Source organism: Microtus ochrogaster, chromosome 22, assembly GCF_000317375.1.
Source record: "Microtus ochrogaster isolate Prairie Vole_2 chromosome 22, MicOch1.0, whole genome shotgun sequence".
Lineage (NCBI taxonomy): Eukaryota > Metazoa > Chordata > Mammalia > Rodentia > Cricetidae > Microtus > Microtus ochrogaster.
The window spans coordinates 14,032,517-14,056,090 of NC_022023.1; the positions used below are offsets into that span (position 1 = coordinate 14,032,517).

At 48.2% G+C, this 23,574-nt stretch overlaps 1 protein-coding gene across 1 annotated transcript in view; it reads right to left on the reverse strand.

The window, feature by feature from the left end:
- Arnt2 (aryl hydrocarbon receptor nuclear translocator 2) overlaps nucleotides 1–23,574 on the reverse strand; it is a 147,212-nt gene that overhangs the window by 57,710 nt on the left and 65,928 nt on the right. The window contains exons 6-7 of the mRNA XM_026784429.1: nucleotides 5,383–5,485; nucleotides 468–533 (exon numbers count right to left, since the gene is read on the reverse strand). Coding sequence (XP_026640230.1) covers nucleotides 468–533; nucleotides 5,383–5,485 — 169 coding nt within the window. The remainder of the gene's footprint in view (nucleotides 1–467; nucleotides 534–5,382; nucleotides 5,486–23,574) is intronic.

Genomic DNA, 23,574 nt, shown 5'->3' on the forward strand with positions numbered 1-23,574 from the left:
GAACACAGTGTCCGTGTAATTATTTCGGGTAGAGCTAGCCATGTGGGCGGCCGGGTGCCGGGACGCAGCCCGCCGCTCCTATTTCTACACCAGGCAGTGTTTAAAAGAATACAGTTTCCGTGTAATTATTTCAGGTAAAGCTAGCCGGGTGGCAGGAAGCGGTCCGCCGCCCCTATTACAGCAATATGGGAACAAGGCAAGATGCTGGCGACCCCTTGGGTATCTAAGCTACCTTCTCCCTTGTTTCCTTTATGGTTTTAAATCTCAATTTCCCACGATCCTGACCTGAAAGTCACACATAAATTCTACCCAACTCCCGGTTCTCATCCCAGCCACTGCCACTCTGACACATGCCCTCCTGGGCCTCCACTTTCCACCCCTCTTCAAGCTAAATTATTCCCCAGTGTGGGGCCATCATGGCATCTACTAGCTTAGTCCCCGAGTGCATCACAGAAAAGAATGCCCACCTGAATCTTTTCCGCATGGTGGTTATTCTGTTCAAAGGCAGGTGGTCTAGGGGAGCATTTCCACACCTAAGAGTCAACACATTATTATTAGGACCAGTGAGGCTGTAGTAAATACACGAAACTCATGGTGCTTCTAACACAGACAAGGGGAACGCACCTCACCCTAAAGCATTAGGCAAGTGTTAAGTGCTTTAAAAAAAAATCACTATTAGTGTAAGCTCATTGTGTGTGTTCAAGTGTGTGCAGGTGCAACGTGTGTGTATGTCTGTACAAGTGCATGTTCTGCATGTACTTGTGGAAGCCAGAGGATACCTCAGTTGCTATTCCATCTGTTTCTTTGGAGATAATGTTGCTCACTGGTCTGCAGCTTGCCACGAGAGGCTGGTGGTGGCTGTGCCTCATGGATCCTCCAGGTCTTGCATCTCTGATGCTAGGATTACTAAAGTGTGCCACCACACCCGGTTCTGTTCACATGGACTCTGGAGGTCAAACCCAGGTCTCATAAGGCAAGGACTTGACTAAGCCATATTAGCAGCACATACGATGAGTTCTTTTAATTTGCCAGCAATCTTTCTGACATTCCCTTCCTTATCAATAAGGATGTTGAGGTATGGGGGAGGGGAAAATTAAACATGGGGGGGTGTGTACGGCCATTGAACTGCCTCTTGCATCTCTGACTATCTTGAGCAAAAGGAATATTAGTCAAGCAGCCAGTGAGAGAACCCTTACGTGAGCACAGGCTCCTCTGAATTCTTCATAGACACCTTGTAAAAACTACTCTTGAAGGTGTAGCCTGAACCAGAGCTATCTGAAATAGTTTCTTCCTGGAATTTTAAACTCTTAGACGCCTGGGCGAACTCAAGTTAATCCTACAACTATTTCTACCTAAGCTAGGAGGGGAACAGAAGACTAGAACTGCAATGGGGGCAAACACTAGCCCGCATTTGCATGCACAGATTGCTGTGACTGATGCAAATGCCCCTTTTAAGCTGCCTCTTCAGCTCACTTTGTGTCCCCCATCTGGGGAACACTCTGCTGTGCTGCCTCTCCTGCTATGACAATCAAGCCCAGTGAGAAGATTTTCTGGAGCAATCTTTTCTTAATTAACTTTGCTTTGTTGTTGTCTTAATTACTTTTTTATTATTAGAGCTTGAGCTGGTAACACCCAAAACAGAAGTAGCAGCAGAGAGAGCACAGGAATGGTGAAGGCAGAGGCGGGAGTGCAGTAGGGCCAGCCCTAGCTAAGCAGGCTGAACTGCGTGGGGCAGGATGGACAGCTGCTTGACAGCAGACGGCAAGAAGCCCGCGGAGTCAAAGAGAAACCGTAGGAGCTTGTTGTTGGAAAAATTCTATAGTAGTCAAGCTTTTAGGGTCAAGAGTCTCAGCATCGCCTGCCTGGGAGCTGTAACACTGGCTGTTATCACAGCTGAAGAATATGATACCTCCACAGCCTGGAGACTGTAATGCCAGCTGTAGTCAGGAGCTGAGGACTCTCGATATCTTTGACCAGCACACGAGCCTTCACCCTTGCAGGACTAAGGATCCTTTTACGCAAGACCTGTACAGAACCCATCACACTAACGGATGCCTCCCGCTGCTGCTCCGGCCTGCCACCACTGGCTGCTGGCAAACACCAAGTGATACAAAAGTTACCTCGGACCAGCACCTTGTAAAATTCCTCCCCTCCTTTCACTTTCTGTTGCCCCTCACGCTGAAGGGTAACCCTGCTATCAAGCAGGTGGTTCTCAACCGCTGTGTCCTATGGCATGTGTCCTTCCAAAGGACAGGCGTGGGCTTGCCTGCTTTTCACTGGTTGCCCTACAAGGGAAATTTGGCCAGTGTTTCACATGCACGAGAAACATATCGCAGTCCATCTTTGCAGTAGAGAGATGTAGGAACGCTGAAGGAGAAGGCCAGCCATCCTTGGCCCCACAGATCATTTCAGTGGCTTTGTAGAAAGGAGGAGGGTGATGATGGCAGCCGTGTCTGTGAAGGCCCAAGCAGAGACACCAACTCGAAACAGATGCTGACAGCTGCGGAACAGAAGCATCTTCCCAGGCTTGAGCATCACACTCTGGATGCCCCTCCCTGACCAGGGCAGGCTCTAGGAACAACCACACAGCTGGAAGCCTGCTGATTGCAAAGGCAAGGGGAGGGTAGAGACAAGGAATCCATAGGCAAAGAATCAGGTCCGCCTGGGGGTCCCTCTATGGGACGCAGGGGCTGAAGCACTCTCCACAATGGCAGGACCTCCCTGATCACTTCTCAGTGACTCTCTCAGCATCCCCAGGTATCAAGGTCTGGCCACCACTTGGTAAGTGCATTTCCATTTCCCAACTACATGACAAGCGCCAAGCTGGATGTCTTCATTTGCAACATGCAAAAAAAAAAAAAAAAAAAAAAAAAAAAAAAAAAAAAGAAAAAAAGAAAACGAAAGAGTCCAATTATTCCAATTATGTTCTGAGACCTTGGAGGGCTGCCAGCACCGGAGCAATTTCCATAGTAGGATCAATCTGTGACATTGCCATCCAGAGATGCCAACAGGGCCCTCTGCACCTTCTGCTAGCCTGGGCCCAGTGTCTCAAGGAAACTGTGCTGCTTTGTTCATGACGTCATGCTCCTGGCAGAACAAACTGCTGCACATCTTTCAAGCCAGTCCAGGTAGCACAGGTTCCTACTCTGGTGGACAGCTCCGAGTACATTCTCTGGAGGCATGCCTGGGCTCGGAAAGACGGGCTAATCTGGGTAGTGACAGTGGCACTGTAACGGCTAATTGAAATGCCGTGCTATGCCTCCGAGCAGTTCATCCACAGGATTAATTAAGAATTCATATCAGCTGGCCTCACTAACTGTCTCCAAGCTAGGATAAGAGGACCCCGCTGTGACGTTAGCCAAGAATATTTTGTTTCTGGCTGGATGCTGTGCACAATGTCCAGCTCACTGGCGATATCAAGCAGGCAGCCAGCGAGACTCCATCCTAAGGCAGAGAGACGATTTGCACATTGTCACTCAAGCGCCTTCCTGGCACCTTGTCAGGGCTTTCTGGAAGAGGCCCAGCACCTCTCACCGGACCTCTAAAGTGATGTTTATAAAAGGGGGTTCTGTAGGCCCACCTAGGCGTAAGGAGCAGGGGACTTTGGTGATACATAGGTTTGTACATTTCTCTCTCTCTCTCTCTCTCTCTCTCTCTGTGTCTCTCTGTGTGCACATATATACAGCACATGTGTTCACATGTATGTAAATGTCTGTATGGAGGCCAGAGGACAACCTTAGCTGGGTCTTCCTTAAATACCATGCACTTGTTTTTCTGAGACACAGTCTCTCATTTAGGATTTGCCCAGTAGGTAGCAAGACCCAGGAGTCTGCCTGTCGCCACCTGTCCCATCACTGGGATTACAAGTGCACACACCACCATGCTTGACATGCCTGACTTTTTATTTTTTAAGAACAGAGCTATCTTTCCAGGCATAAGGAATAGATTGACGTTGAATCAGGAAAGATAAATATTCATCTTAAAGCATTTTCTCCTTGAAATGTTAGAGTGCCCACAAGATGTACAAGTGTTAAGTCACTTCTGGCAGCAGACAACCGAGTAAAAGTGACATTAGCCAGTGGCTCTGCTGTGCTTGGTCTGGGGTGGGCAGCTCAGTGGGATCACACAGCGTAAAGGGGAGGAGAGAAGGCTGACGGTGCAGGCAATGCTGTGCTGAACCAAGATGGACGCAGAATTCCACACTGGTCAGGAGAGGTATCTGAAGGCAGTCCCGGAGGAAATGCATCTCAGGGTGGGCTGGGCGGAAGAGACAGAGTCTGCCTTGTTTGCCTGCCTTTCGCTCCAGCTTCCGCTTCTCACTCTGAGGAGTAGCCTTGGAGCCTCAGACCTTGCATTTGGGACTCAGTAGTGGCATTTCGGATACTTCCTTCGCTCTCTCTGCTTTGCTCTTGCCTGCCTGGATGCTCAACTGAGCTTTCCAGCATTGGGGGAGCAGGGCCCCATGCACTGTCCTCTGATGTCCTTGCTCCATTGCCTTCAGGTGACTTTTCTCTCAGCTCGGCTGCCACCTCAGCATTGATCCCTGAGCCCTTCTTCAGTTCTTCCTCTGGGGTCTAGAGTTATACACCCGATTGGCCCCTTATCTTTTCCATCAGTTGTCTGCTTGGCACCTCAGTCTGAAAAGGATGACTACTTCCCTTCACGCTAAAGGAGTTTCCAGCCTTTTTCCTATCATAGTAATGGCAACCCCATTACTCCAACAGGTCAAGACATAGCATAGCTTCATATCTGACCTCTCTCATTATTTTATACCTTATACGTGGCTGGCTGCATGTATATCTTCAAGTATATTGCATATCTCATCCCCTATTATCACCTTAATGATACAAAAAGCTTCCTTGACTTTTTTTTTTGTCCACAAAGAACCTAAACAATCTAACAACCTCCCCCCCCCCCCGTGCCTCTTATTCCCTTACAGATTTTGCTGGTGGTGAGGAATCCTGGGCCCAGTCTTCCATGAATTCAAGCAATAACTATATACAATAACATTCTACTGAAAGTCAAGGAAGTGAAAAAAAATTTTAACTCATCTGGGCAAAGGTGGCTCAAGCTTGTAATCCCAGCCCTCAGGAGTCTGAGACAGGAGGATCAAGGGTGGATGCTAGTCTTCGAGAGTTAGAGGCCAGCCTGGTCTGTAGAGCAAATTCTAGCCTTGACTAGGAATCCATAAAAGAACAAAAACAAAAATTATAAGAACAAGGAAGAGAGAGAAGAAAAACACAGCACACACAGGTACGCAAAGAGCATGGGTGGAAAACAGTGAACTACGAGGAGGGATAGGAGGCAGCCTTGCCTGAGGCTGAGAGCACGGGCTCGAGCGAATGCCCCCACCCCGGCTTTGGTCTCTGCCAACCCACAAACCTCATCCTGCAGATGAAGGAGCGGCGAGAGCCCATGCACATGCGCATTGATGACTGCTGTCCCTCCTTCTTCACCGTCCCAGTCTTTAGGTCCAAGATGCGGCCTGCGGGAGAGGGAAGCAAAATAGGGTGTGAGCCTCTTGTGGAGATTACGGTTGGGGAGCGGTGGCCAATTCACCGAAGCTCTGCCACAAGGGGACAGGCTGGACAGGCTGGAACAGACTATTTTCTTGACTTCCCCAGTGTGCACGGAGATCTGGAATCCACATGGTTCACGAGGCCTTGTTTTCCCCCGTGCAGTCTCTACTTGTCAGCTGAATTGTTGGGTTCCTGAGCCTCAAGCCACTGCAGTCTGGCCACCTTCTCCCCAGCCCCATGAAAACGGCCTTTTGCCAAGGTCACTGAAAACTTCCCCACTGCTGAATCCAAAACACATCTTTCCTTTATTTGATCTGGCTGCTTTGCTGAACTCGGCAAACTATACATGGCTCTCTTAAAAAAAGAAAACAAAACAAAACCCCACCAAGCTAGGCATGCGGGGACTCATCTTTAATGCCAGAACTCAGAAGGCAGAGGCATGGACGGATCTTGAATGTTCAAGGGCAGCCTGGTTTATATAGTGAGTGCCCAGGTAAGGTAGGGATGTGTGGGGAAGATTGTCTTAACAACCAAACAGCCTTCCCAACCCGGACTTTTCACTCCTTTCTGGCATCTCTGCTCTTTCCCCATGAGTCCCTTTTCTCTTTAGGGGCTCCATCTCTTCTATCTTTTCTTGTCCTGCAATACACCCCTTGGGCAGTTTATTCATGCCAAGTTCTTAGAGGTCACCTCTGGATGCTGGTGACCTAGTGTCTTCTCCCATGGCAGTCCTGTCAAGTCCTCTGCTGGTGGAGCTATGGCTTTAGAGGAAGACGTATTGTTGGAATCTCCACGTACGTCTCCATACACTGACGAGATCTGTTCTAGCCCTTGAGCCCTTCCCACTCAGCCAGTCCCAAAGTCTCCATTCCCTGCTGTCTACAGCCTCCGGGATATAAACAAGGTTACAGCTCTTTCATCATGGAGGAGAGCAAACAGAAACCTTCAGTGACCCAGAAGGTCCTACCTTTTTCTCTTCAGCTGCGGGTGGATTGTTCTATCATGGTCTGTAAGTTGGTCTCCTCCCAGTGGGGCACCCCTACAACCTGCCGTTTACCCTACAGCTCCATAGATACCATCTAGTCCAGGCCACAGGGAAATCTCCATGCCAATTCTAAAAAATAGGCCTTGGCCTGTTTTCTCTTTGTGCCTCTCTTCAACATGACCCTGAGAATATTCTTGCCCTGGAACACCAAGACTTTCCCATTTGTGGGGGAGCCTCCTCTTCCCCGTCCCTTACCCTCTCTTGGTGCTGGGCCTTGGACCTTCTTGTTCCCATTTCCCTTGAGAGATCTTTAGTGATATTTTCCTAATCCCTCCTGCATACTGGTGACCTCATGACACCCATCTCCAGAGGTCAAAGACACTCTCTAGGGGCTCTGAATCTCTCTTAAAATGGGATTAGCTTTGGTCTTCCCCTTCTGGCCTGAAGGTACAGTTCTGGAAGGATTCCTTGAGGTAAATCAGTGTTACAAGTCTGCATGAGTAGCCTCAAAGGTCCATGTCTTAAACCCTTGTTCCCCCGAATGGTATCACTGAATATGAAAACAGCAAACCTTCTAAAGGTGGGGCCTCGAGGATGGTCCTTAGGTCACTGAAGACTGTGCGACCATGATCTCTTCTTCCTTGTGTGACCTAGCTGATGAGTTAGGCAGGTTTGCCCTGCAGTACATCCCCCGCCTCTGTCATCCGCACCCCATTAGAGCTCCAAACTACCATTCTCTGACTGGAACCTCCAACACCATGAGTCAAAGCAAACATTTTATCTTCACTAATTATGCCAGGTATTTTATCATAGTAGTGGGAAGCTGAGTAACACTTTTTGGGCAAAATCTCCACCCTCAGTACCTGGTCTCTGCTACCATCTTATCGCTGTGGCCTGCATTCAGGAAGCACTCTTGCTGAGTGGTTCTAGCAAGAATTCCCTATAACTTAATGTTTATTCTTAGTAATTCCCCACCCAGTGAGTCCTCGCTCTTTCTCTGGTTCTACATTTCTGTTTTTCTCTGTTGGATTCAGAATTCAGTACTCCCTCTTCCTTCCCTGCAGAACGCCACTGCTGTTCTTACATCACAGAGTCTTTCTCAGCATATTCGACAAGCACCAGGAGGCCAGACCCCCTTTAGATGCTTCAATGTGTCCAGAGGTCTATTTGGCATCACAGATGCAAACAAATGCATCCTCCTTCCAAAGCTGCCCTTTCCCCATAGCCTTCGTCCCTATGACTCAGTTGCTCAAATCCTCCATGGACGAGCATGACAGACTGGAGAGATGGCTCAGGGAGAAGAGAATACTTGCTGTGTAAGTGTGAGAACCCCAATCCACACCTTAGGCCTGACTAGATGTTTGTAATCCCGAGGGTATTGGGGGATGGAGACAGACTGTTGGACCTTGATGGCTATCAGCCTAAACCAAGGTTCAATGAGAAAGAAACCAAGCGGAGTTGATGGACAGTCAACATGGTAGTCTTAAACTGCCATACCTTTTCTTGGCAATGTCTCATGCTCCCCCACCAATGGTCTCCAAAATCCACACCCTATACCCCAGTATGAAAGTATATAGCCTGGTCTCTGCTCATCTCATGACCCTCCATGGCTCTGCTGGGACCTGGTTACCTGGTGAGTTCACGGCTCCCCAGTGTGGGCTCATGGCCCTGAGCAGCCCCTCTCCTAGACGAACTCCAAGAATTACATCACAACACCAAGTTGTTACCTCGGGGATCACACTCACTCAGCACTAACCTAAGTACAGGAAAGGCCGTTACTACTGGGGTGTGAGAGAGGATGGACCCAAAGGGAAAGCAATGGAGTAGGAGAGACAAAAAAAAGACTTTCAGAGATAAACGCTAGTGAAGGACACAGTCAAAGAAAGCAGCCTGAGAGGCCCCTCCTTTGGGGTCACTTAAGTGAGTCCCTCTCCTTAGAAAGAGAAGGGAGCTGAGGAATATCCTTCCCCAGTTTGGGCCTGCTGAGCTAACGGGGGAAGGAGACGGAGGAGGAGGAGAATGTGCAGCACGGGCAGTCACCTCTCTGGACTGCACTCCTGCAAGCTGAGCTTTCCTGAGATGGATCTCTGGTACTTATTAGTACCTTTAGCAAATATGGCTCTGAACTGGGCCTGATCAGCTTGCCCTCCTCACCCCTGTAATAATCTGGGACTTGGCCTCTTCTCTGCAGACATGGGGCACAGCTCTGTAGGTGCATGCTCTCCACCGACACCAGAATCGCCATCTATCCGCTGTTGAGGGACCAAGCAAGGTGCGCACACAGACTTCAGCTCCCTCTGGAGGGGACACTGCATTTGAAAGCCTGGCGACTTTGCAGAGCCGACCTGGGGCTCTGCTGACTGCACACTGTCTGCTACTCCGGTTTTGACACCTGTCTGTCTCGTTCACAGACAGCATCTTTTACAGCTCTCTCAGTGTAAACCATCACTCGCTTTATCATCAACCAAATGGCAAAAGGGTTCAGCTGGGAGGCAGCATGCAGGCGGGTCTGTCGAATTCCAAAGCGCTCTGAAAATAAATCCCAGCTGCGAAGCCCGCTCGTGCTGCAACATGAGGAAAGGAGCAAACACATCTCCACGAGCTGCCGTGGGGACCCTGAGAGACGGCCGCCCCACCGTTTGTTTCTCCACGTGCTTCTTGGGTTTCCTTGGGCCCAGAGAGCCCCCACTCCAGGCTCCTCAGGAATGCGAGCACGCTCGACTGTATCGTAGGTGTGTTCCTGAGAGGGTGTGTGAACTGGATCTGCCAAACGGAGCAGTGGAGATGCGTGAGGACAGGTGGCCGACCCTGGCGCTGTGCCCTGCATCCCGATGCGAGATGATATGAATACAGCTCTGCTCACAGGCCCTGGGGCAAGGGCTGGCTCCTAATGGGACTTCAGAAGGAATGAACATAGAGACCATGCTAATGTTTAACTCCTTCCGACCGACCCACAAAAGCCTTGGGGCTGGCTGGTTTGGATGTCCCAGGCGAATCCCACGAGATGCCTGGCAGCAGTTAGTTGAGGCCAATGTTGACTTCTTCCAACATGCCTTCTCTACCCCATCCTCCTCCTCACGGACAGGACGACTTGTTTTCTCGAAGTTCTGGGGACTGAACCCAGAGCCTCCCTCATGCCAGACAAGCACGCCACTGCTGGGCAACATCCCCAGCCCAAGGTGGGAAGATGCGTTCTTCCTCACGCTGGTGTCTCTGGCTCATCCCACGTTTTGCCTTCCATCTTGTTCTCATTGACTGGACCCCCTAGTCACCTCCTAGCTTCTTCATGCTTGGTCCATGCCCCCTTCTCTCCTTCCCATAGGGTCTCCCAGTGCCCTCTAAAGGCTTGCCCTGGAACAAGCAGTCTTGTGAACAGTCAGTCCTTCACAGAGATTCCCTCAGCCAGTGTCTCAGTAAGAACCAGGCTGACCTCTTCTGTCCAAACAGTCCCAGGAACAGAATGAGCTTGCTCTCTTTCTCTCTCTCTTTCTATGTTTCCTTTGTTTTAGAGACGCTGGGGACAGAGTCCAGGATTTAGCATGTGCTCGGCAAGCATTCCGTGATGAAGCCATATTCTAAACCATTCTAAGCCACTTCAGAACCTGGCCAATCTTTCTTTCTCCTCACTTCAAGACTGGACATCATACCTTGGGGTCTCAGAGTCCATATGCTAACCCCCCCCCCTCCAGTATTCACTCTCCTCCATTCAGAGTCTTCTGATCTCCTCCAGGAGGCCCCTCCCTTGCCATGACACCTATTACTTCTTATGTGAAATTTTCTCTCAGTATCATCACAGGGCCACAGTTTTGCAGCCTCTTATGGCCCTCAATATGGTTCTCCTGTGTTATGATTTGAATGTGAAATGTCCTTCACAGGCTTTTGGGTTTGAACCCTTGCTCCCCAGCCGGCAGCGCTGTTTGGGAATGTTATGAAATCTTTGGGACATGGGGCCTAGTCTTGAGGGTTATAGCATGGCCCTGACTCAGGTCTGGCTCTCAGCTGGTGTGGCCATTATGAAGGAAGCTAGACCACATGCTTCTATCACCATGAACCCCACCAGGACTTGCCCTCTGTGATGGACTCAAACTGTGAACTAACATAAGCACTTCCTCCACGACGCTGCTTCTGTTAAACACTTTCGTCATAGAGATGAGTAAAGTAACTGATGCACGCCAGTTCCCTGTTCTTTGAACTCTGTGAGCATCTAGTCCTACGGGCACCCATTTCCCAGTACGGACACGAGGATCTTCTCTGTGGCCCTGGCACCCAGTCAGCTAAGCCAGGATGGCTCAAGTCAGGCAACAGCTGACTTTACCACAGAGGCCCCAAGCACTTTCCAATACATCTGGAAACGGCTATCTTCCTGGATCTGTTATGCAGAGAGCTGGCAGTGAGTGAGAACACTGGAGTGGCAGAAGGGTCCAAAACACAGCTGCTCCACACAGCAGCTCTGGGAGTTTGAACTACTTTCTGAGCCTCAGTTTCTCTGGCTAGAAAATAGGGTCACCTATCTCTACAGGGTTATGTGAAGAAGATGAAAGGGGTCTACTAGGGGGCTGGAGTGCATAGTGACAGAAGGTTCTAGGCAGCAATTTGTGAGCCTAGAGAGGACAACAGCCTCACGGGCCAGAAAGTCACAATGGGATGCATCTTCCAAGGCCTCTGGAGTGGTCCAGCCCCTGCCCCCTGGCTTCTCTGGGAGACAGGACATCAAGGCCAGCCTCAGAATGTGAAGAGCTTGGCCTCAGGCTGAGAGCTATATAAACTTGGTCTAGCATTTTTCTCTGGAGACGCTTTTCTCTTCTGTAAGTAACATAATCACTGGAGAAAAATGCCCCCACCCACACACGCCCATACCCATATATACATACACCCATCAAGTAAGATTCCACACAATCTTCTACAGAGAAAAAACACACTTTCCATGTAGACGTACTTGCTGTCAATCTTTTTCTCTACATACTTGCTCTTTATTTTAATTTGCTGAGGTCTCGTGGGTACATTTTCCCACTTCATGTCAGTTAGCATAAACTAATAAAAGATTTTATAACAAATCTCATTTCCATGGTTTTATAATACGATTTTACATGGAGAATTTACTGTTGAACATTTAAGCTGTTCCCAAGTTTTCCACATGGTAAGGCTGCTGAGGTAAATATATATGCACACGTGCATGTTTTCATGTTGGTCAGTATGTATGCACATATACACATATATACATACATATTCTTGTGTATATGTACATGTGTGAATGTATTTGCATGTGTGTACATGTGTGCATGGACACGTTTGTATATATGTGTGTATATCTGTATGTGTTCATGTGTGTATATGTATGTGTACTTGTATCTGTGTGTATATATGTGTGTGCGTTGACATGCTTATGTGCATATCTGTGTATATATGCGTGTGTTTGTATATATGTACACATGTGTGGACATATGGGTTTATGTGATGTATATGCACATATCTACACATGTGCATATGTGTTTGCATATGATGTATATGTACAAACATACATATTCTTGTATATATGTTTCATTACACTAACCTCAATCATCCCAAACCTCCATAGATCGTGCTGAGTTTCATTCTCAACTCTTCAGTGTTCAGTTTGCGTTCTATTGCTATGAAGAGACACCATGACCATGGCAACTCTTATAAAGGAAAATATTTAATTGGGACTGGCCTATGGTTTAGAAGTTTGCTATCACTATGGTGGGAAGCATAGAGGCATGCAGGCAGACATCATGCTGGAGAGGTTGCTTAGAATTCTATATCCAGATCCTCAGGTGACATGGGGTCTGGCTTGAACATTTGAAACACCAATGTCTATCCCCAGTGACACACTTCCCTTTAATAAGAGCACACCTACAATGAGGCCACACCCCCTAATAGTGTTATTCCCTATAAGACTATGAGCCCCATTTTCATTCAAACTGCCACACCCATGAAACAGAGCTAAAAATGACACCCATCCACTTTAAAGTTTTGAACTATACTTTTCTTCAGACAGTTGAAAAGCGGGAAATGCTCAAGAACTGGGGTAGCTGAAATCTGGCCCACCATCTGCTTTTGTTAATAAAGTTTTAATGAAAAACATTCCTGCCCACTCACTTGTTTCTGATCCATGGCTACAAGCAAACTACAACAACCAAGTTGAGTGATCATGGCAGAGACTACATAGTCCACAAAGATATCCATCACCTGACCCTTGACTGAGAGACATTTTAAAGACTCCAGAGCAGAGGACCTTTTCCTGGGAGCATATGCCCCTTCCATAACATTTTTGGAAAGCTGGCTTTTAAGTTTTATTTTTCTTAGTAGTGACTTTTTGAAAAAGAAGAATCAGAAGTTTGTCTTGGATAAGATTACAAAAGAAGACTCTGTGCACATAAAAATGCTCCCCGGGCTACAAGAGAAATACAAATATAAATTGGAAATATTTCATCAAAAGAACCTTGAGAAAACCAGAAACATCTTATCGTGGTTTTAAAAGGAAAACCAAGATAGCAAGGGAGAAAAACAAGAAAAAAAATTTTTGTGACAAAACAAAGTAATGGCCCCCACAACAGGGTGGTATTTGATGTGGTTCCAAAAATGTGTGGCCCCCCTGAAATGGGGACCCTGGGGTTGAAGACGCCTTCATTGGGGTTTCAGTGACAATGTGTTCCTTTTCTCAAAAGGTTGACCCCCACCATCCTAGCAGCTGTACACACAGGACAAAACACCCTGACCCAGCAGAGAAATTCAAGCTGAGTGCAATTAGCCTGAAAGAGCACAGAGAACAGGGCCCTCTACCCCTAAAGGTGAGTTTTAAGGCTCTGGGTTGCTGTAATAAAAATGCCTGTCTTGGGCAGGGTAATTTGTAAGCAGTCAACTTTATGATTCATAGTTCTAGAGGCTGAGAAGTTCAAGAGCAAGGCAGTGGCAGATTTGGTGTCTGATGAAGGCCTGTTCTTCATAGATGCCATCTTACCACTGCATCTCCATGAGGAGAAAGAGGCAAGCCGGTTCCTATCAGTTTCTCTCATCAGAGCCTTGGGGTCTGTCCCTCAAATATCCCCCACAGTCCTATGTGTTGAATGCTTATTCTGAAACTGACCCTGTTGGGGAAGGTCTGGAACCTCTAGGCCATGGAGCTTCACTGGGGGGAAGTGGGCCACTAGGGGTGGCCCTTGAAGTGGTACCCAGTCCCCAGTCCTGCATGGCTCTGTTGTCTGTCTACGGTGAGATTAAGCAGCTGTCTCTGGCACATAGTCCTGATGCCACTGATATCCAGCTGATGGACCAGGCCAGCATGGACTAAACTTTCTGAAATTTTAAGATAAAGCGAACACTTCACACTTCCTTGAGTTTTTTCTGTTGAGTATTCTGATCACGGTGACATAAAAACAGCTGACAGCTACTAACCCCATCAGGCCCTATCTCAATGCTCACAGAGAGGGAACTAGGAAGACTGCAACATTCAGATCACACGAATTCCTCAAATTTCATAGCGCATGGCAGCTGTTCGGGGTGATGTGTCGATCAGTTCTCTAGTTCCAGCCAAACCAGCTTCTCTCCAAGGCAAAGGCAGAGAGCATGGATGGGCAGCTGAGCTGCGTGGAGACAGCTATCCTGTCTCTATCAGGCACTGCAAAGCTTCTTTAGAATGCTGCTCGGGCTCACTTTCATTTATTATGAACACGGAACAAGGAGTTGCCATTTTCTTACAAGAACTGGCCACCCTGACCACAGAGACTGGCCATGGGATAGCACCTGATGCAAGCTGGGCTCACTCCTGTCAATACCTAAGCACCTTGCCCACCTTCCGTCACAGTGACTGGTTCTAAGACTGCTATTCTAAAGCAGGCCAATCAGAGTCCTCCTTAGACAAAATGTAAGCTTGACCACTATTCCCATCTCTTTTACTTTGGGGTCTGAGCATGATGTTTGCAGTAGCAATGCCTCGTGTGAAAACTGGGTTTAAAACATCGAAAGAGCAGTGAAAATGCAGAATGTGAAAGGGGGTGTGGCCTTGTTGGAGCAAAGGAGGTGTGCCACTTGGGGTGGGATTTGAAGTTTAAAAAGCCCACGCCAAGCCTAATGTGGTGACTCGAATGGCAATGGCCTCCTCAGGCTCATAGGGCGAGGCACAATTAGGAGGTGTTGGAGGAAGTGTGTCACTGGGGGTTGGCTTTGAGGTTCCAAATGCTCAAGTCGGGCCCAGTGTCATTTTCTCTTCCTGTTGCCTGAGGATCTGGATGTGTAGAACTCTTCGGTTTCCTCTCCAGCATCATGTCTTCCTGAGTGCCTCCATGTTTCCCGCTATCATGGTCATGGACTAAGCCTTGGAACTGTAGGCCACCCGAATTAAATGTTTTCTGTTTTTCTATTTATGGTGTATCTTCACAGCAATAAAAATCCTAATACACCCAGTATCTATCAACCTATCATCTATCATCTATCTATCTATCAATCAGTCTATCTATCTATCTATCTATCTATCTATCTATCTATCTATCTATCTATCTATCTATCTATCTATCTATCATCTATCATCTCCCTCTCTCCCTACTGTCTATGGATCAGGACATAAAGCTTTTCAACCACTCCTTCAGCATCATGCCTATCTGCTTCCTGCCGTGATAATGACGGACTAACCCTCTGAAACGTAAGCAAGTGCCCAATTAAAAGATTTCTTTTAGAGTTACCTAGGTCATGCTGTCTCTTCACAGCAAGAGAACAGGGACTAAGTCAGTGGCCTTTAACAGAAAAGAACTAGAGAATTAACCACAGTCTACACAAGGCCAAATATCACACAATAAATGTCTACACATGTAATTTTGTGTGATCTATAGAATAAACTTAGGAGTAGTTCAGGTAGTATTCATCTCTACCTGGGATGAATACTATCCTAGTTAGCGTCAGCTGTCAAGATGACACAGCCTAGAGTCTTCTGAAGGAGTCTCAATGGACAGATTAGCCAGACTGGATTATCTGTAAGCAATTATCTTGGTTGGAGATAGATGTAGAAGAGCCCAACTCCACTGTGGGCATCGCCATCCCCGGGCAGGCAGACTTGAGCTATATGAGAAAGAACTGAGCATGAGCCGGAGAGCGAGCGAGCTAGGAAGTAACATTCTCCAGCAGCTCTAAGGTGCCTATTGAAAGCTAAGTTCCTGACTTCTCAGCAACCAGGAGGCACCAGGAAGCACCCCTCCTAGCACCTCGAGTTCCTACCCTGGCTTCCCTCAATGAAGGGTTATAACCTGGGAATTGCAAGATGAAATAAACCCTCTCCTAAGCTGATTTTGGTAATAGTGTCTGATCACAGCCACAGAAAGCAAACTAGAAAAAGCATGGAGAAGGATATTTAAAAGTCAGCCTTAGAGAAAAAAAAATACCTTACCGCTCACAGACCAGAAACTGTGGAAACACAGAGGGAAAGGGAAAGAGATGAATTCTCTGTAGCTTACTATTGTGACTATGGTCTGAGCAGTGCAGTTCCCCATCGCCTGTCCCTAGGCAGATACTCTCAACAATCCCTCCTGGCTCATACCAGTTGGCTTTATTTTCCTATGAAGAAATTGAAGTCCAAACATAATTAATAACTCAAGAAAGATGGTTCCATGGCTGAGGGGTAGGGAGTTGGGCTACTAACCACACAATCCAACCCCTCCATCAGCTCTTCATGCCCCATGGCTGAAGATGAGAAAGTACCCATTTGTTGGGACCATTTGGAGTCCTGGCCTCCAGCTGCTCTTCCCTGCTAGAGATCTTTACTTTCCTTCTGATTTCAGTTACTGAAAGCTGTGTCAAAGTTGTTTACCAGCTCTGCTTCACAAGCGCGTGTTGCCTTGCCTTGAGGATCAGAGGATAAGGTTTTCACCTGTTGGCCCACCTGACTGTTGGGTATATAAGCCTCCGTGATGCTATTGAATAAGGGACTTCTTACCAGTGACTAGAGAGCCGTCTCTCTCTTTCTCTATTATGTTTCAACCTCTAGCCCCTTCCCCAAAGCTCGCGAACTGTATGGTAGTGCAAAGAGCGCAGACAGGCATTGTGCGCTGCACCCTTCATACAGAAGCAGATGGATAGTGGGGGGTGGGGTGGGGATAGGAAATCAGCTATCTTCAGGGACCTGCAGCTAAACCATGCTTGATGCAGAAACAGTAGACCCAGACTCAGGAAATCTGGCTCTAGTTTGGTTTGGCAGTTCTTCCTGTGTATTTGTTTATTGCATTTTTATTTTTTCCTTTTGACTTAACAGTCATTTGGATCACTCTAGTCTGTCTCAGCAGTTCCTAGAAGAGTGGGGTCAGGGAGGTGGAGGCTTACACGTCCGCTTGGGTGGAGTTATAGAAAGAACCGTTCTCTCAAAACTGGAAGCCGTCCAGACTTTTGGTTATTTTACTGGCAGTTAGATTTCATTCTCAAAGTATGGTACTGTGAGCAACAGATAAAACCCACCCAGTCACCCTGGGCAAGGTGGTAGCAAAGGAAGAATCCAAGTCAGAAAGGAGCCCCACCTCAAGGACGTTAAGCAGCTCAGGCAGCCTCTTGGCTCTCACTCAAGCCTGTCTGCTCATAGACAGGGCTTTGGTTTATTTGTAGGGATATAGAGGGCATTGCTATAAAAGCTCCTAAAAGCTAAGTATGCCATCAATGCAGTACCTGCTCCCGGGAGGGAAGAGAATGCAGCTGGACTTGATCACTGAGGGTTCAAGTTCATGCGAGTTCAGTTCAGCAGGGGGGGGGGGTGGTGGCTAACACTCATGAGCGGTCAGAAAGCGCCAGTCCTCCACAGAAATGTTTTCTGTGGCCCAGATGGAGCTGTTGGCTGTACCTGATATTCTTTTAGGCCTGAGCTCCTCGCAGGCCAGCGCTCATTAGGAACCCCGCACGAACCCCATTCGGAGGTTCAGCTTGCAGCAGACGTGTAGAAAAGAACACGATGCTGAAATCCTAAGAAGACAGCCTCTCCTTTTCTCTAAGATCCTTGCTCTGGAAGAAGGGCCCTTTATTGTGTCCTCACCAACACACCCAAGCTTATCAGCTCTCAAGCACTTCTCTACTCTCAACCTTAGGGTAGCCAGTGTGAGGACCTCAATGTCAGAATCAAGGTACAGACCGAGCTGCGCTTGTGCCTGGAGAAGCATGCACTTCTCCTACCCATTCAGTTTCTTGGCAGGATTAGGTTCTGCGCAGCTGTGGACTAAGGTGCTTATTTCCTTGCTGTGGCTGTTGGCTGGGGTCACTCTGGAGCTACCCACAGATCCTATTGGCAGTACCCAAGTTGGAATTTTAGGGGCTTCTGCATGGTATTCCACAGTACTGCTACTTGGGTGAATGGCTTGCCTCCTTTCCTAGATTAAAAACACAGATAACGGGGGGGGGTAGGGGATGCAGGTTTGTGTCTTTGGGACGAGGTGCCTCATCACTGTGGGCTTCCAATAGCTCTATCTGGAAACACAGCATCTCTTTGGGAGGCTACACGGCCACCGAATCACAATTCCTAACGTGCTCCTGTGGGTGCCCATTTGTCTTTGTGTTCCCATTTTTCTAAGGGACTCCTAAAGATTTAAGACACCAGCCTCTGAGGACAGGTCTCAACCCTCATCTTCCCTGCTCAGCAGAAGTCCTGAGCAGCATAGAAAAGCTAAGCTCCTGACTTTTAACGACCACAAGGCACCAAACATGGGTCCCTTGTGATACGCGGGTCACCAAGCCCCAGATGCAGCTCCCTTAGCCTGCCTTTGTGTGGTAATCCAAACAGAGGAAAGATCATAGCACCCAGAGAATGATGGGTTATGTACAGTACATCCCATGGTCCGGTTCATGTTGGGACCATTTGGAATCCTGGCCTCCAGCTGCTCTCTTCCCTGCTAGAGATCTTTCCTTTCCTTCTGATTTCAGTTACTGAAAGCTGTGTCAAAGTTGTTTACCAGCTCTGCTTCATGAGCGCGTGTTGCCTTGCCTTGAGGATCAGAGGATAAGGTTTTCACCTGTTGGCCACCTGACTGTTGCATATATAAGCCTCTGTGGTGCTGTTGAAGAATGGGCTTCTTACCAGTGACTTAGAGGGCTGTCTCTCTCTCTGTTTCAATCTCCAGCCCCTTGCCCAAAGCTCGCAAACTACATGTATGGTAGTGCATAGAGCACAGATAGGCATTGTACATAGCACGTTCAGAACAATTTTCCCACTGAACAGGGGAACCAGCTGCTTCACATCCCCATGCACGCCCTCCTTCTCTGACGTACCCTGACCCTCCCTAAGCCAGGAACCCAAACAAACCCTTCTTCCTTTAAGTTGCTTTTATCAGGTATTTTCCCTGATGAGATGAGAAAATCAAGTCATAGAAGAAATTAAGTGAGGCGGTTGTGATGCATGTCTTTAATTCCAGCACTTGGAAGGCAGAGGCAGGTGGATCCTGGGGTCAAGGCCAGCCTGGTCTACAGAGTGAGCTCCAGGACAGCCAGAGAAAACACTATCTTGGGGAATTAAAATGGGTGGGGGATGTAGTTAACTTTTCTGCTTCCCTTCTCTTTCGCCCCCTTCCTATGTGTCTCCCTCTCTTCCCCCTGGTCCACACAGGCCTGTGCTTCTGATGGCCCCATTCAACGTTCATATTGTCAACAAGAGATTGCTTTCAAAGGCCAGAGCACCATGACCAGAGGAAAACTTCTATTTTCTCAGAACTTCCCGGGAAAATTAGGACAAACTGCTCTTCAACACACATGGATAAGGTCGATTTTAGAAGCAGAACTCTGTAACTCACGCATTCATAGCCAATACTAGCTGTCTAATACTTGGAACAAGCACACGCCATTTGGAGACATGAGTGCCCTGACGAACACCAAGCTAGACAAAATGTCTGCTGGGGAGAAGGGGGAGACTGGTAGCCACGGTCCCAGCCACTCAGCAGAGCAATGCACCGCCATGGTTCACAGGTGGAACTGTCCACATTCCGAGCAGGTTGTGGTGGAGAACCACGCCCCATCCCTCTCTTGCTTTTCTGAACATGGGGCTGTGGTGCTGGGATTTAGCCCCAGTCTGTAAGGGGTAACAAAGAAGGGCACTGGTGAGACCCGATGGGGACTGGCAAACAGTCCCTAATGGGCCCCTGTCCCACTGACACTCAGAAGGAGCTTGCCTGCCAAGCTGTCTGGTTTGGCTTACTTGGCCCTCGGTCCCCCATCTTCCCTCTGGTGAAGGCGCTAATGAGGTGTTAATTAGCAAGGGGCAGGCAGTAGATGGTTAAAACAGGGCAGTGGCATTCCGCAGGGAGCATCAGAGAGCAATCCTCTCATAAACAAAGGACTAAGGTTGGGGGGACATCTCTACCATGGGTCAGAGAGCACCAAGGGAACAGACCATGCCACCTCTACCACCACAGAAGCCGGGGCCCCTCGATCCTCGGGAGAACTCCAAAACTCTTTCCTGCATTTGAATTCCAATCGTAATATGGAATTACAGGGCGCCTCCCGCCGCAGCCTGCTGCTCTGCTCTTCATTACGGAGTCATCACTCACAGCCCCCCACCCCCACCCCCCACAGCTGGCACCTCTGCTGTTTAATCTGCAGACAAGAGTACAAATCCCTCATCTTGTTTAGAGTATGTCGGAGTGCGATTTAGAGAAATAAATTCCTCTTGGGGAATCATGCTACAAAAATGCCAGAAATGTGAGCCTTGAGGGTTTTCATTTCAAGGATAAATGATTGTCCATCCCGGGCTGAAGACAGTCCGGCGTGATGGACAGCAGGAGGCTGGAATGCTACAGCCAGCGGTTGAAAAAGGCAACTTCAGGTCTGGACCCCTTTCCTTCACAAATTGCTAATGAGATGACTAAAAAAAAAAAGTTCCAGGAAATTCTAGACTCAGGAAGAACAGTGGGAGGTAATTAGATCAGACAGATACTGAAAAACAAACTAAAACCCAACAGTAACAGCAAAAACAGTGTACTGGGATGGACAAGTGTTCACACACTGTGGGTCAGCTGCCTGTCACTGTAGCAAATACTCCGGAGTTCATCAACTTAAGAGATGAGGTTATTTAAGGCCGTCGTTTTGGCGTTGCTTCTCCCATCATCGGTAGGTCAACACTGTGTTTGGTCCTGTGGTGAAGTAGCCCATCATCGCAGGAGTGCATGTGGAAGAAACACGCTCACTTGGCGGCTAGCAGGAGAAAGGGAGGGCCTGCTTGCCCCCATCTTCATGCGTGTGTCCTTAATGATCTGAAGACTTCCCACTACGCCCCAGCTCTGAAATGTTCTACCAGTTTCCCACAGTGCAACAGTGGACATCTGAGGGACGTTTGTACTCTGAACTCATACAGCATTTACATTGTATTAGATTTAATAAGCTATCTAGGGTGATGTCGGGTCCATAGGATGTGTGCAGGCTACACAGGACCACAGACCTCTCTATGTAGGGCATCCCCACCGTGGTCCCTGACTTCAGAGGACACCAAGTGACTGCAAGAAGGAATCGCCTGCAAGGAAGGAAGCAGAGGAGTCTAACAGGGTCCACTCTCCAAGCAGGAGATGGAGAACAGGGAGTCAGGAAGCAGAGGCCTGGGGGGTCCAGGGCTCAAGGCAGAGGGGGCCAGCTGACCTGCCAAGGTGAAGAGGGAAAGGTTCTTTTTAGTTGCTTCCAAGGGCAGGGCTTCAGTGAGAGAGGAGTGTTCCTGCAAAATGACCAGGAGCAAAGTATACATCTGCCTGGTGTTGAAGCCCCTTGATACCTACTCCCAGATTTTAAAAAAAAATGTTAATCTTATTAAATATTAGAAACTTAGCTTGAATGAAAAGGGAAAGAGATTCAATATAGGAAAGGAAATGATGGGGCACATGTGTCAGGAAGTGGATCCCTTCCGAGGCCATCAAACACCTCACGTATCTGTGAGGCATAAGGGACAGGGAAAGACTTGGAAGAAGCCAAAGACCGATTCTCCCAACTTCAGCCATCAAGGACAAACAGAAGGCAGAAGGTCTGAGAGACATGATACACATATGTAACTGATGTACATAGGTGGTCCAGGGAGGGATGGGCCCCAGCCACGGGGCTGCAACTGAACAGCACATGCCAAAGAACGCCCTGTTTAAAGCCTGCCTGGAGGAGTTAAGGAAAAGTATTCATGGGGTCACCTTGGAAAGCGCTCCTAACAGTACATAAATATTAGTTCTTATTCTTAGATTTCAAAACCACATTTTCCGACCCAGCACCCGGAACAGCCACTGTCCATAAAAATTCAGACCGTGCTAGCATCCTTCCAGGGACTGCGTCTTGCACTATGAGTAAATCTTAAACGCAAAAGGTTTCTCCGGGACCAGCACTAGTTGGCCTTTAACGGCATCCCACCCACGGCAGCCTTCCCTCCTCAGACTCGCTAACCCCACAGCCCGAGCCTGTGAATTGTGAACCTCCAGGCCAACACGGTCTCGGATCTTTCTGAGTCACCGCCCCTCCACAGCCTCCAACACAGGAGCTGGGGCCCGGTTTCTGTCTTTCCCCCACTTTCCTCTGAGGACACAGCGCCTTTCCAATCTGCTTTCCCAAAGGAGCCATCTGTCCATGTCCTAGCCACACTGGGGGTTCTATTGTGGATGACCATGTCTGTTTCATGTCTGGCTGCATTCTCCATTTCTATCAGAGACATGTATTTTAATAATTTGTGGAAGAAAAGACAGAGGGGCCTACAGTAAAGAGGCCTTCCTCACTTATGAAAAGCAGGAACTAAGTCTCGGGGACTAGACTCAGTCATAAGCCAAAATGTCGAGAGTCCCAAGAAGAGTGGGCACTAAGCCCCATGACTTTAGCACACCTGACACACTCTCAGACTATCCTGAGCAAACCTCAGCTGCTCTAGTGGTCCAATAACCTTGGGACTCACCACCTTTGCCTTGGGGTTTCCTTACTTTGAAGGACTCTTCAGATGGCTCACAGAGGCTCCCCTGGGCCTCTTGTCCCAGGAGGACAGGAGAGTCTTTCCTCTACTTGTTACGGGCTCCCTCTGCATCTTCTGTCCTAGAAATCACTTGGCCTGAAGTTTCCCCTCTCAAAGCCTGCTTAGAATAGAGTGGGTCGAAAGACTACTTCCTTGCTCCAGAGGGTCATGGAATATTACTTTAACTAGGCAAAGATGTGCTACATTTGTTTATGCTGCAGAATATTATTTTAACTTTGCAAAGGTGTGGTACTTTTGTTTATGCTACCTGTTTAATTATGTAAAGATGTGTTGCCTCTGTTTCACCTTGCCTGCCCCCACGGCACCTGATTGGTCTAATAAAGAGTTTTGACAATATAGCGGACAATAGCTAGGCAGAGAAAGGACAGGTGGGGCTGGCAGGCAGAATAAGAGGAAAAAATCTGGGTCTGCGAGGAGAACAAGAGGGAGGAGAGAGGAAGTAGAGAAGAGGAAAGAGGGGACACACCTGGGATAAGCCAAACAGCCACCGGGCAGCCAGACACAAGAAGCAGTGAAAGTAAGATACACAGAAGGAAAGAAAAAAGCCCTGACGAGGCAAAAAGTAGATTAAAGAGAAACAGGTTAACTAACTTAAATTAAAAGAGCTAGCCAGAAATGAGGCTAATCTTGGCCGAGCATTCATGACTAATAAGAAGTCTCTGTGTCATTTTTGGGAGCTGGTTGGTGGCCCCAAAGAAAAAGCCAAATACACTAGATAGGACAGTTATGTGCAATTTATACTCCTGAGCCGCATTCCTACAGACCAGACCTCTCCTGAAGACCTTCCCCCTTCTCCCTCAATAGTGTTCACATAACTGCCTGTGTGTCTAGGCAACTCCACCAAATACAAAGGTACCAGGTACCAAAGATAGGGGGAAAAGGTGGTGGCTGAGGAACAGCAGGAACGGCCTGAGCACCATCCTCACGACACAGAGGAGAAAATAGAGGCTAGAGGAGATTCCTAACCTTGGCCAAGGTCATCCAGCAGGCAGGGGTGAAACCTAGATTTCCAGAACAGACTTTGTCTCTGTGGTCCCTGCCATTACCCTCACTGATGGCCTGCAAGCCTACAGCTCTCCCAACCCAATACAAGCTGTGCTGCTTGAGAGAGGGACACT